The sequence below is a fragment of the Thermobia domestica genome, chromosome 18 (assembly GCF_964235325.1).
Source record: "Thermobia domestica chromosome 18, izTheDome1.hap1.1, whole genome shotgun sequence".
NCBI classification, from domain to species: Eukaryota; Metazoa; Arthropoda; class Insecta; order Zygentoma; family Lepismatidae; genus Thermobia; species Thermobia domestica.
The window spans coordinates 68,397,415-68,412,114 of NC_137471.1; the positions used below are offsets into that span (position 1 = coordinate 68,397,415).

The following is a 14,700-nucleotide window of genomic DNA, read 5'->3' on the forward strand; positions in this document are numbered from 1 at the left end:
AATAGGTAGAAGGAAAGGTCGTGTATGGCAATGCTACGTGCTAAAATATAAAGATAAATAAGTATCTTGCAAATTTTATGAACTTAAATATGTATGCGCAAATGTTGATAAATTGGTGAGACATGTATCTTCTAGCATTTACCAAATCTAATTGGTTTATAACATTTATAAATTTAATGTGTTTATAATATCAGTAACAGAGTCAAGTTGAGCAAATCCACTTACATATAAATTTAAACTGTTACTATAAAATTTACTATATAATTTTTTCACACATATTTAATTGATATAACATATTGTAAATAAATATACATTTATGCGTACTCTCTAAATATAATAAAGTGTTAATAAAGTAACATAGTACCGTTTAGAATATACATTTTAAAGAATCCTCTGTGGACAACAATAATAATATGCTGTAATATAAAAATTAATTCAACTTTGAAATCACAATATAGTAATAGAATGCATTTTTCTTTCTGATTGAATATAAATTCCCGGATAAATTCCCATCTTGGGAATCTTCCCGGGAATTTAACCATCACTAAACATGTGTAACTTAAATAAAAATAGAATCTGACTACTGCAAATACTTATTATTAATAAGCTGTATCACATTTTTGACAATAGATTAGTAGCAACAACCTGATTTTTCTTTTAATCAAGTCTTCTTTATATGTAGTTTTGTTTTAAAAAATCTTGGCCATCTACTTTTATTTAGAAGCTGATATTCTGGTATCCGCACTTAGGAAATGATAACACAGGGTCAGTCAAACAGTTAGTTGCACACCTTCGTAAAATCTCTTGGTTCAAGAATATTTTGTTCAAACTTGGTGCCAAAACTGCAGGCATTTATTTCTAGCGCGTGACGTCATGGCTTTGATGCGGTAGTTGTAGTTTACTTGTTAATCAGTAATGATCATGTTTCGGCAGTTACAAGTGGCATTTAAATAGGAAGTGTGCGCAGTGATTGTTTATTTGTATGTGTGTGTATGTGAGGGAAGGGGGGATGATGTAACTACAGAGAAATTTATCGGCAGGTGTATAGTGAAAATGCAGCATTGCGTCAAGGTATCGCAAAATGGCGTGACACGTTTGAAACCAGAAGATCAGATATTGACGCTAGTTTCAGTTAGAAGTGTGGAATTCTCCCTTTATAGCCCAGATTCTACACCTTATGATTTCAATATTTTCAATTCCATGAAAGAAAAATTTTCAAAGCAAAAAACTATCCGTTATATGACAAAGTGAAAGCTGTAATCGAACGATGATTATCGAACGTTGGACGGGAATTCTTCGTAGAAAGCATAGATAAAAGTGTGCCATGCCTCGACAAATGTTTTAATATAAGAAGTGATTACGTCGAAAAGTAGTTCTTATATGAAACTTTTATGTACAATAAATAAATAAATAAAAGTTCGCTCCTATTTTGTTTTCTCAAACAGTGCAACTAACTTTTTGAATGACCCTTGTACTTTACCTCTAAATAAAGACCTTAACTGGATAAAAAAAAATCCATATTTGCTTGATTCAATTCCAGCTGTAGATAATACTGCAAACAGAAGAGGGTGCCAGGTCTTCTGAACAAAACTGTACATGTTTTAGTGGCATCCTTTTATGACAATCGTCACAGGTAGAGTGGCATCCGGTTATTCCCGTAGAAGTCGTCAAACTTACATATATTTGTTCACTCATCTATATTGAAATGACCAAACATGTATAAAATAAAATAAAATAAAATACATTTAAAAAAATAAAAAAAATAAAAAAGCAGCTCGAAGAAGATGTAAAATAAAATTACCCCTTTCCCTGGACTATCGAAATATTTCAGGGACAGAAAACTTAAAAGCCAGTCAAATATAATAAGCATTAGAGGAAAACTGAAAAAAAAATCGAAACATTATATATTAAGAATGAAATCTGTATTGAACACAGTCGTTGGAAACAGATAAAAATTAAATTCAAATTACATTTTTTTTACAACAATTTAGAATGCTAAGTAACGAACATCCTTTTCATAAAGCAAGATGGATTGAAGTCAAGTAAAAATATTTCAACATATTTCTGGAGAACAGTTGGAATATTCCTTTGTTAATATTATACATAACCGTTTCGTATTTTGGTGTCTGTTGTGTTCCCATTTCCCATTCTTTTTTATCTTCCTATTGCTTTATCCTGAATTTTCTTTGTCCTACCAAACCATATCAATAGTATAGCAATCATATCATAAAATAGCAGTAAAGAAAATATCATAATTTAATATAAATAATAGTCACACATCCGTCTTTGAAAAAAAAAAAAGTCTTGTTGATAGACACAATTAACTAAAATTAATATATATTGTGTTTGATCAGTTGAAATCTTCTTCCAAACAAAAACATTTAAGTTTTTACGAGGTATGGTTGCAAGAATATAACTTTTAATAGAGAGGTGCACGGACTTTTTCTTTTAAATAACACTCTACCTGTGACGGTTGTCACAATTAACAGCTTATACTGAAGCTATAATTTCTTCTATTGCTATGCATTGTACATGTATGATTAATATTTTACTGTATCGTACACGGTACCGTATATAATTTTCTTTTAAACCGTCCATCGAAGTTAGACAAAATATTAAATAAACATTGTAAAATATTCCGAACTAAAACAAGAGTGTTACACCCTCAAACACAACCAGACTACATTTCATTACACAGGATGTGTCATAATATTTTGGGAACAGATTGCCCACTTCAAAATCATATGGACTTGTGCTCAAAAGTGGATAGTATTGAAGTTACAGGGTACCGAAAACGTGGAATAAGTGAACTTTAAAAGTTCATAGCTCCACTAGTATGGAACCTATCGTAGTAGGGTCAAGACATCACTAAGAAACTGGTATGTGAGTTATCCAAATATCCATGTTTAAGAATGCTCCAGTACTTGCACACCATTTTTTAAAGAGGTAGATGGAGAGTGATTAAGTACTCCCAAACAGCCTCTCTAAAAAATGATTGTGTAAGTACCGGAGGTTCTGAAAGATGGATATTTGGATAATTCATATACTAGTTCCTCAGTGATGTCTTGACTTGACTACGATAGATCCCATAGTAGTGAAGTTTGAACTTTTTAAAGTTCCCTATTTCACGTTTTCGGCACTCTGTGTTAACTCCGAGATTATCCGACCTCTGGTGCTTGGGGTCCCGGGTTCGATCCCAGCCCCCGCCAAGTGAACTTTGTGGTGGACAAATACCATGTGCGTGGGATTTCTCGGGGTTCTCCCGTTTCCTCCCGCTTTCTTCATTCCACCATTTCATTCATTACTCATCATCACCGTCTCCTTTAGTCTAACCGGCATAACCATGGGACGTAAAACTCAAAGCTTTCATTTAATTTTTTTTTTCCTGAAACTATCCGGTTTTGAACACAGGTCCATATGAACTTTTTTTTTCTTATTTTGATGTGAAGAATCTGTTCTCATACTATAGGGATACATTTATGCAACGCCCTGTATAAAACTCAAAGAGCTAATTATATGCTATCAATATCAATAGTTGTTTCCACTCAATGATGATTATCTTCATATCTTTTTAACTGTTTCTTTTTGCCATGTTAATTAGAATTTGTGCACCATACCAGTGTTGAATTATTTTGGAAACGATTTTATTTATTTATTTATTTTTAAGAAGAACTTCTCATTCTGTTAATAAACTATTTAAATTAAGAATGCTATCGTATGTTAAAAACCTGTGCACCAGCCATAAAAATTTCGGAAAAAGGGCCTATCCGATTTGCCATAAGGACCAGACTGTTTTACGTGATCAGATCAAAAAGTCCCCTTGCTTGCTAAATCGAGTCTGGAGATTTCAAATCCAGATGTGAGATATTTCAAGCACGTAACCCCCGTGTGGGGTGCTCTGGGTAATTCGAAGAATATACATATACTTTATTATCATTATTATTGATTTTACTGAAACAACTTGACTTTTGACAATGATCTATCCATATTTACCTTACGTGCTACACATCGTTTTTAAGCTCTTTATGTTTTGGCAATAAGCTTTCAATTACCCATCTCTTTATTATATAGTTTTTGAGATGTGTGGACGACGACATTTTTTTTTTTTTTCATTGATTTTCCATTGATTTTAATGTTAATATTTCGTGATTTTTTTAAATATGTTCCATCCACTTTAGGACACTTTGCTTTCGAAACATAGAATCTACATAGTCTCTTCTACATTTAAGCTGAATTTTAACCATCTCTCTCTATTGGTTTTTGAGATAAGTGGAGGAAATATTTGTTTTTCGTTGATTTTCCATTGACATTAATGTTAATATTTCGTGATTTTTTAAATATGTTCCATCCATTTCAGGACAATTTACTTTCAAAATATAAAATCTACATAGTCTCTTCTATATTTAGGCTGAATTTCAGCCATCTCCCTCTTTTGATTTTTGAGATAAGTGGAGGAAGTATTTGTTTTTCGTTGATTTTCCATTGACATTAATGTTAATATTTCGTGATTTTTTTAAATATGTTCCATCCACTTTAGGACACTTTGCTTTCGAAACATAGAATCTACATAGTCTCTTCTACATTTAAGCTGAATTTTAACCATCTCTCTCTATTGGTTTTTGAGATAAGTGGAGGAAATATTTGTTTTTCGTTGATTTTCCATTGACATTAATGTTAATGTTTTGTGCTTTTTAACTATGTTCCATCCATTTAAGGACAATTTACTTTCAAAATATAAAATCTACATAGTCTCTTCTATATTTAGGCTGAATTTCAGCCATCTCCCTCTTTTGATTTTTGAGATAAGTGGAGGAAGTAATTGTTTTTCGTTGATTTTCCATTGACATTAATGTTAATATTTCGTGATTTTTTAAATATGTTTCATCCATTTCAGGACAATTTACTTTCAAAATATAAAATCTACATAGTCTCTTCTATATTTAGGCTGAATTTCAGCCATCTCCCTCTTTTGATTTTTGAGATAAGTGGAGGAAGTATTTGTTTTTCGTTGATTTTTCATTGACATTAATGTTAATATTTCGTGATTTTTTAAATATGTTCCATTCACTTTAGGACACTTTGCTTTGGGAATATAGAATCTACATAGTCTCTTCTACATTTGAGCTTAATTTTAACCATCTCCCTCTATTAGTTTTTGAGATACGTGTAGGAAATATTTGTTTATCGTTGATTTTCCATTGACATTAATGTTAATGTTTCGTGCTTTTTAACTATGTTCTATCCATTTTAGGACAATTTACTTTCGGAATATAAAATCTACATAGTCTCTTCTATATTTAGCCAGAATTTTAGCCATCTTCCTCTTTTGGTTTTTCAGATAAGTGGAGAAATTATTTGTTTTTCATTGATTTTCCATTGACATTAGTGTTTCATGCTTTTTTTTTTTTTTTTTTTTTTTTTTGGCTATATTCCATCCATTTTAGGACAATTTGCATTTAGAATATAGAACCTATATAGTCTCTTCTACATTTGAGATGAATTTGAGCTATCTCCCCCAAAGGTCACATCATTGCAGCCGAATAAGCCCTTTCACTTTCCAAAACCTTGGAAAAATTACTCAATGCTACTGGTCTGTCACTTTAAAATAAAAATATTATATTTACACTGGTGAGGTATTATTAACATTTAAAATTCGAAATTTTCCTTCCTCAAGTATGTACGAAAATAGCATGACGGACGCTTTGATATTTTTTAGGATAGCTGCAAAAAGTTACTTAAACTCGACCTCTTTCACGTATTTTTTTCTTTTTTTAATAAAAATAAGAGGTTTAATGGATGTTATGTTACGTCAAAGAGGTAATGTTACTTCAAAATGTAGAGATTATGTTTCTGTTGAGTTCTAAGTAATTTTCTTACATTTTTCTTCGGATCTCTGTATCTTTTACCAGTGTATCTTATTATTCTACTGTAAGATATAGTGAAAGAAGATATCACAGGACGGAAGTTCACATAACATTTGCACTCACTAAGAATGAGCGATTCTTTTTTTTTTTTTTTCACAAAAATGTGATTTAACTCTTCATTGACCAAACATTTCAAGTCAATGTAAACCCTCTCCATAGTCTTATAAAATTTCCCTGTTCTTAGTATATAATTATTTAAGAACAATTCATTATTTCCTATAGAAAATTATAATTCTTAACGAACACAAGTACTCTATGCCTTTATAAAAATGCATGTTAAACGCAAGGACACCGATTTCTCTGTAACTTTGGGGGAGGAGGGATTCAGATGTGTGTTTGGTTGCAGACAAGAGTCTAAGAAGGCATATATGAGGATTTTAAGACAAACTCAATTCAAATTATGCCTTATATTGTATATTCATAAAAAATACATATAAAAATACATATTCATAAAAATGCGTGGGACGACATGAACATTGGGGAGAGAAGGTGCTCCTCCCCAGGATCGGTGCCTCTAGTTAAACGTCGCAGAACTTAAAGCAAGAAATTTAATTCAATCTACTAAGCAATGGCGGTTTTTGAGAGAAGTTACATTAGTATAAAATAAAAATAAATTAAATTCTTTTCTATACTAATTAAGAATTTGATCTGATGATTGTATTCTTTAAAACTTCAAATATACTCAAATTATTTTGTGTGCTAAAATTAGACATCAATTCATTATTTCGAAAATAACTTTGAATAGTGTTCTTAATACAACCATTCTTTATACCTGTCAGAAGTAAATCAAAATGGAACAGTAAATGCTATAAACGCAAAACATGTTGTTCCAATTATTACGTTACCTTTTTGTGCCGCTTAAAACCATGAGTAATAAATCCATATGCCACAATCCACGTACAAAATAAGCTAACAAGCCTGGGTCCTTTAATAGATCCTATATAAAATGTATCTCTTTTAGGATCTGCAGCTTGAGTGTAACTGTTCCTGAAATGTTAAAATGAATAACTCTAAAGGTAATGGAATTAAACTTTGATTCAACAATTGCAGTAATTTGCCTCAATTATCAATTTTATATTAAATTATCCTGTGATATTACATATTTTTTTGTAAAATAGTTGTAGTTTGATTGAGATTAGCTACCAATCAACTACAATGGGCCCTGGGAATCATAAAAGGATGATTATATTCCAAGCATGATTTTGGTAACCAAACTTGTTATCTTCCCACCTACACAGTAATGAAGAGCTTAAGCTTCACAAATATATATGACGATGTTGCATGGTATTGCACTTATTGCATCACTTTAGTGAGCGCTCAGCTGGTACTTGTACAGTGATGCAGATTTTGAATCACTGATTCGACGTAGTTACGATGTTTGTTACTATGTGGCTCGTCATGTTATTTTCAGTCAATTGTCATATTCCCACGTTTTGTGGTTTTGTTATGGTTCTGTTCGCACGCAGTGAATGCGGTGATAATTAAATTGGTGATGTTATTGGTAAGCATGCTAATTTATGTATTTTGTCTATGGGTTCTTGTATTTTAGATTTTTGGGATGTGATGCAGGTGATGTAGAAGTGACACGAGTTAAATTCGTGTTTTTTTAATGTTATTTGTTGTGATGCAAAAGTTGCATCACTGTGCAACAAGCCGATAAAAACGATATTGATTATTTGAACGTGTGTTTCTCATACGTCGCAGGTTACGTGTAATATTTTCATATACAAAAACACCAATAATGTAACCCTGGGGAAGCTCCGAGGGAGCAGTCCTATCTCAGGAAATTTCATTTCTAACAAAATTCTTAAGTTTTCAGAGAAAATATTACAACATATATTTTATACATAGGTACAGGGGTAAAATGAGGAGGATTGCGGAGAGATGCCGCCATCCCACTTCGTAAAATTAACTTTAGCGTCCTCCCACTTCCAAAAAGTAATTATAAATAACAAAGATAGCCCAGGGGGAACGGCGTGACGTCATATGCATCCCTAAACCTTTTCAAAACCACTTCAACCCCTGCATAAGTCTACGTGACTCTACCATTAGCTCCGTATCATCCTTTCCACCGTATAATTATCTAAATACGTTTTGTTGAATTTCCTTTCTTGCAAAGGATTCGGGCTGGATTGAAGCAAGCTGTCACGTTCTGGTCCAAGCACTAGCTTTTCCATGAAAACCACACATGAAAATAGGTACTAGCTCTTTACTTGAGCTTCTTATTTTTCTAAATTTAGATATATCGAGATGCCAAAGAGACTAACAGAAGAGGAAATTGAAGAAATTATTTTATATGAGGAGATTCCTTCCGAACCCGAATCACATGTGGACGTAAGTGATGTAGAAGATGGTGTCTTACCAAATGAAACTGAAGATCTCAATGTGAATATACCGCAAAGCGATTCAAGTGGTCCACTTTCAGACTCCGAAGGTGACAACAATCCACAGGCAACAATACTACAGTCAGTATGTTCTTCTATAAGGGACCCACCCAACTGGAAAGACGTCAAGATCCCATCACCTCCTAAACTTTTCAACAGTCACACAGGACCGACAAATATTATGCAAAATTTAAAAGATCTGTCTCCAATTAACTTGTTCAGACTGATAGTAGATGAGTCTATTGTAGACTCAATAGTATTTCAAACAAATCTGTACGCACAGCAGTCCAATAAGCGATATATTCCCACTACGAAACGTGGGAATGTAAGGGAATTATATAACGTATAGGCCTATTTCATATAATATTTTTGTTAAAACCTTTGCATGGATAAATATACCTTACTTAACAGTACGTTCTATTTATTTCATAATACATATTATATAACACATAATAATTCGTGTTATTTTAAAGATTTAGTTTTAGATAAAGTGCATCATATTTACGGAAAGGCATTAGTGTTGTTGCACAGTGATGCAATAAATGTATTATCCCATTTTGGCGCCAATAATTATAAACTATGATAAAATATATTATCACTGTATTTTCTAGGGTCTAATATATTCAAAAATACATGTGGTTTATAATTACTAAAAAATTATTTTTCGCGTGCAACATGGGGGGTACAAAAAAATATTTCTCTGTGCCGCAAAGAGTTAATCAAAAATTTCCTTGTACGCTTTATATCCGAACAACTACATACACTGTAGCCAAACGCAAACTATTACTTAACCCGTTAGCGCCGTGCGTGATCATATGATCACAGCAATTAGTACTTATCAAAACAAGTCTTGTGTAACTTGGTGTCAGTGGTTTCTTTAGATGATATGCATTGCCTACTAGAAGAAGGTTCTGGTAACATAATTCAAGTAAACCAAGTTCCATATTGCAGGTTCAATCCAATCTCGAGGCACGGTTGTTGGCATTGCACTAAAGATCTCATAAAAACGGCATTGTCCTCACAGTGATATTACAAGATATTCTTATATTTTATTCTTTGTAATTATTTTGTGCTTGGTTATATTTTAGAGATGCCAAATGTTGTAACACTGTACATTTCACTCATCTGAAAATATTTGGGGCATGCTTAATCAAGTTTTTCATCAGTGTGATCGTATGAACACGCAAGGCGTTGAAATAGATTTTTCTCTCTTACGTATGTATGTAAAAATGTGATAGTACAGTAAATTTGTGCACATAAATTAATTTAGTACAGTTTGTACATGGATTCAATTCATTTGTTTTATTCTTTTCAGTTCATTATTATTATTATTATTATTATTATTATTATTATTATTATTATTATTATTATTATTATTATTATTATTATTATATGATTTTTGCTACTACTGTTACTAGTATTTTTTTCTTTCATTAAAGAGGTCTTTTACTTCAACAAATCCTTGATATTTTGCAGTCGAATTACGTAAAAGACATACAAGTCATATATCTTGAACCCCTGAAACATACCATCTTTTCGGATGAAGATTCAGTAGAAGAGAAATGCGGTGATTCAAGAGAAGATTCAGGAGAATTGACAACCTTACAGGACGCCAATTTACCAATCACGCTGAAGTCGTTTTCACAGATAATACTAGACTTGGTGAAGATGATGTACATCAAAGTGGTCACAACTGCGTCTGTATGTCACGGAGCTCAGTCTGTTCATAATGTTGAGCGATATTTCCAGAGTGAAAACAAGAAAGTACGCGTAAATCGTCTATATTTATTAGAAGAATAGAACAAGCACATGGAAGATACTGATCAAATAGACCAGAATGTCTCATCGCATTGAACTCAGGTCCGAGTGGTGGTTGTGGGCACTTCTCACTTGGATGATTGACGTATCGGTGCTAAATACATGGCTTCTGTTGAGCAAAATAGGGTAAACATCTCACGTTAATAATTTTGAACTTATTTGCAGAAGTATAAAGCTGTTCCTTTAGGTGCAGCAGGTCCAGCAATTTCCAAGTTGAGCAGTTAGCAATACTGTGTAAGTGGTTATGTTCATTTTGATGGGGTAGACCACTTAGAAGTTCGCTCTAATCGTAAACGTTGTGGATATATCCTGTATTCAAGCACAGTTCTTACGAAATGGTTAAAATGTAATGAGGGCTTGTACGTTCAGACAGTTTCTTTTAAAAACATCCATAAAGTCAAGGTACTCCCGAAGGGGAAGGACCTGGTTCCCCCATGTCTCACGAAAATATATACGTAATATAGCAAACTACTTACTGTATATTCAATACCAGACTAATATAGCATCCATGGAATGCACCCCCTAGATTTCTTTTCGGGTCCCCCTAAGAAAGTCCCATTGATAATGGAATTCATAACCTGCAACTCCATAATCCCAATACTGTGTCTATTTTGTATTCTAGATTGTAACAGTTTCTAAGATAATAAACTTTTTTTTTTTCTTTTACGTATGCGTGAATAATTTAACAGGGCATTTATGTACTCAGGCTATCCCAAGGTACTTACTTAAACGCCTAGCGTGTTCATATGATCAAGGGGTCCTCCAACGAAACAGCTTACGTCATGAACTTAAAATTTCTCATGCGTGATCTTCACACCTAAATAAACCAAAATTACCAATTTCACCAAAATTGAAAACTAAAAATAATTCCGGCGTTAATGGGTTAACTCAGTATGATGTGCTTATTCCGTAGAAAATACAAAAACTCCATTTAGGGGCCGTTGTAAAATTTTGTGGTCCCTGATCCAAGATCCAATATATTTCAATCAAAAAATTTCTTGTACAGCTTATATCTGGAGAACTACATACACTGTAGCCAAACCCAAACTATCACTTAACTCAGTATGATGTGCTTATTCCGCAGAAAATACGAAAACTCCATTTAGGGGCCGTTCTAAAATTTTGTGGCTCCTGATCCTAAAACTAATTATTGGCCAATATCGCAATCTTTAGATGCATTTTTTTAATCATTCCTAAAATTCTTCGCCAAGATCTCAAACTTTTGATCCATTTTTGGATCATTTCTAAAATTCTTGTTTAAATTTTATTAAATTTTATCTTTTCTCCACACAAAACACCAAGATCGGTATCAGTATGTTATTTGAAATGTTAGAGATCACTACTCACACACTATCTCACAACATAGTGGTACCAACACAAACTACGAAGTTACTCTTAACACGTTCTTTATTAAGCTGAAAATGTTTCATTACATTTTACCTCAATTCTATTACTGTCTTCTTCTTTAACCAAGAGAAAATCTTATAGTTCTCAAATTGGTATATCGGCAACTTGTACAGTCCGCAGCAAAAAACCTGCAACATGAGCATGTAAGTTTATTGTGAAACTACGCCTAACAGCCCAGGGAATCAACATAACGTCTTAGTGGCACGAATCATGCAGGAGAAACCTCGGCGTCCTCCCCTGCACACTTATTTTGAAGCAAGAGACTTCGTCGTTTCACAATAAACTTACATGCTCATGTTGCAGGTTTTTTGCTGCGGACTGTACATAAGTAGATTTGTAATACATGATAAAATATTTCTGATTTTTCAATCAACGTTTTCAAACTGGTATATGCAGTGGTCGAAGTGAGACGGTATGCGGTAGTATCCCTTACCACTTCTGGTTTTTCAGTGATGAAGGCACACCGTCTCTTGTTTTTCAGTAATCAAGACATACCTTCACTGGAGAGTAGATGCTAAATACCTCTAATAAATCCATTTTTATACACAGTAATTAACGAATAGTTTTGCACGTAAAATAATTTTGTTTCTTATGTAGAAATAATTTCTAAGTTGACAACACCAACATTTTTGTTACCTTTTTCCTACTTTTTGTTTTTAAAATGAGATGCATTCAAAGAAGTTCACCTAGTTTATATTTTGATGTGCCATTTTGAATTGTTTCTTTCGTATGTATGTATGTATGTATGTATGTATGTATGTATGTATGTATGTATGTATGTACGTATGTATGTGTGCGTGTGTGTGTCTTGCCTTAATGCATATAAATGCCGTGTTTTGAGCATGGGTGGATTTAGCGGTTGTCTGCTGTGGGGCGAACCCTCCGGAAGTTTGGAATACCCAACAGTCGAGTGGGGAGACCGGGAGTTTTTCCGCAAGAAATTGTTAATATCATCATTCGGTTTTTGAACATTTACGTGTATAATTCTCTGTAATACAACATAAGGGGATTTTTTTTCAGAAGGTTGTTGGCTGGGAATCAAAGTCTCTCCATATCTCCCTCCTCCGTTACAGCAGATAAGCTCTCCAATGATTTTAAGTCATTATGTAAATAGAAATGCAATCTTTTACTGTCTGTAGTACCTTCACATCTTTTAAAGGTTGAAATGCAGTACCCTCACTGTATTTCAACATTTAGATAGCCGTAATGTCGAGTCAAAATCATAATAAAACATACCGCCTCTGCTTTTTTTTCTATTTCGAACACCGTCTTTTGCGTCCTGAACTCACACACTCAGATATACTCGTCCTAAAATTCAGAGTTAATTCGTTTTATTAAAACAAAACAAAACAAAAAAAAAAAAAAACTTACGTTACTGATATGTAAGTTAATACTTTATTACGAAGTACAGCTGAACTTCTTATGCTTAAAATATCGTAGCTATACTGCATTGAAAAAAGTACTTGTAATAATCTACTAATGCTTCTTAATGCTTATTTCAATATTAAAATTCGATTTTTGGCTGATCTTTAATCAGAAGTACCTGGGTAGTATTATTTGTAATGATACGAAATGTAAACGTGAAATAAAAGCAAGGATAGGAATGGCAAAAGAGGTCTTTAGGAAGAAGGAAAACACTATTTTGTAGGACTTTCAATAAAGAGTTGAGAAAAAGACTCGTAAAATGTTTCGTGTGGGCTATTGTATTGTATGGGTGAGAAACATGAACATTACGCAAAAATGATGAAAAATGACTGAAAGCTTTCGAAATGTGGGTGTGGAGAAGAAGGCAGAAAATTTGAAGGGTCGAGCGGAAAACGAATGAGGGAGTGTTAGAAATGGTGAGGGAGAAGAGAATAATTTTAGATATTAAGAAGAGGAATAGAAACTGGTTTGGACATTGGCTAAGAAGAAACTGTATCATGAGGGACGTGCTACAGGATATGGTGCCAGGAAAGAGAGGAAAGGGACGAAAGAGACTAGAATTAATAGACGATATCAAAACAGAGAAATCGTACGTGAAGACGAAGAGATTAGCGAAATACCGTGGAGAATGGATGCTTCTTAGTTGCAGCAAGTGACCTGCCGATAATGGCAGAATACCTATGATGATGATTAATCAGAAATATATCTTCTAGACCAGTGGTTCCCAATGTGAAAGAGGAGGGGGACGCAAACTACTGACGAAAATAAATTTCATTCATAATTACAAATATTGTAAATGCTGTAATGAAGAGACATTAAATTAAATACGGTATAAACACAAACTTCTACAATATTGTTAACGTTTAACGGAAGAAAAATTGTCCAAAGATCAGACATATACCAATCGATTGATCTCAGTGAGCAGAACAAAATGATGTAATCAGTGCAAAAGCTCATGCGTAGTTTTCTAAAAAAAATGAGAAAATTAATATTTTATAAACCTAAAAATTGATGCTGAACAAAAACGATGCTATCTATTAAGATGAGACTTATGCTAAAGAATACCCTCTTCATGACTCTCTTCCCTATGACACTAACGAGATGACAGTACGTAATATGGTTAATGAAATATATCCCAAAATTATGACTAACTCTTAAAGTTTACTTTCTATATAGCCCAAAATTATGACAAATTCTCAAAGCTTATTTTCTATATAGCCCAAAATTATAACCAATTCTTAAAACTTATTTTCTATATAGCCTAAAATTATGACTAATTCTTAAAGTTTGTTTTCTATATAGCCCAAAATTATGACTAATTCTCAAAGCTTATTTTCTATATAGCCCAAAATTATGACTAATTCTCAAAGCTTATTTTCTATATAGCCCAAATTTATGACCAATTCTTAAAGTTTATTTTCTATGTAGCCCAATATTATGACTAATTCTTAAAGTTTATTTTCGATAACTAATATATTGTTCAAAGGTAAGACATATATCAGCTGATACACCATATGAAGCTTAATAAAATTACAGAATTAAGCATCGACAAAAAATGAACTTTTGTGGCATTAAAAAGTATATCGTTCGTTGCTAAGAATAATCTACTGGAACAGATTGTTTCTTAGAAAGAATATAATTTTACTAATTAATTATTATTACACGTAAGGTATGTAATAAATATTTGTGATTCATCTTATGCTTTTTACACTGATGCGTTTAATTTTTAATGAGTTCCTATG

The 14,700-nt window shown here is 32.8% G+C and overlaps 1 protein-coding gene across 2 annotated transcripts in view; it reads right to left on the bottom strand.

Moving 5' to 3' along the window:
• Positions 1 to 14,700, bottom strand: part of LOC145674986 (sodium- and chloride-dependent glycine transporter 2-like) — a 98,920-nt gene that overhangs the window by 43,776 nt on the left and 40,444 nt on the right. For both annotated transcript variants that reach the window (XM_081745322.1, XM_081745321.1), the window contains exon 8: positions 6,770 to 6,911. In XM_081745322.1, the coding sequence (XP_081601448.1) occupies positions 6,770 to 6,911 (142 nt within the window). The remainder of the gene's footprint in view (positions 1 to 6,769; positions 6,912 to 14,700) is intronic.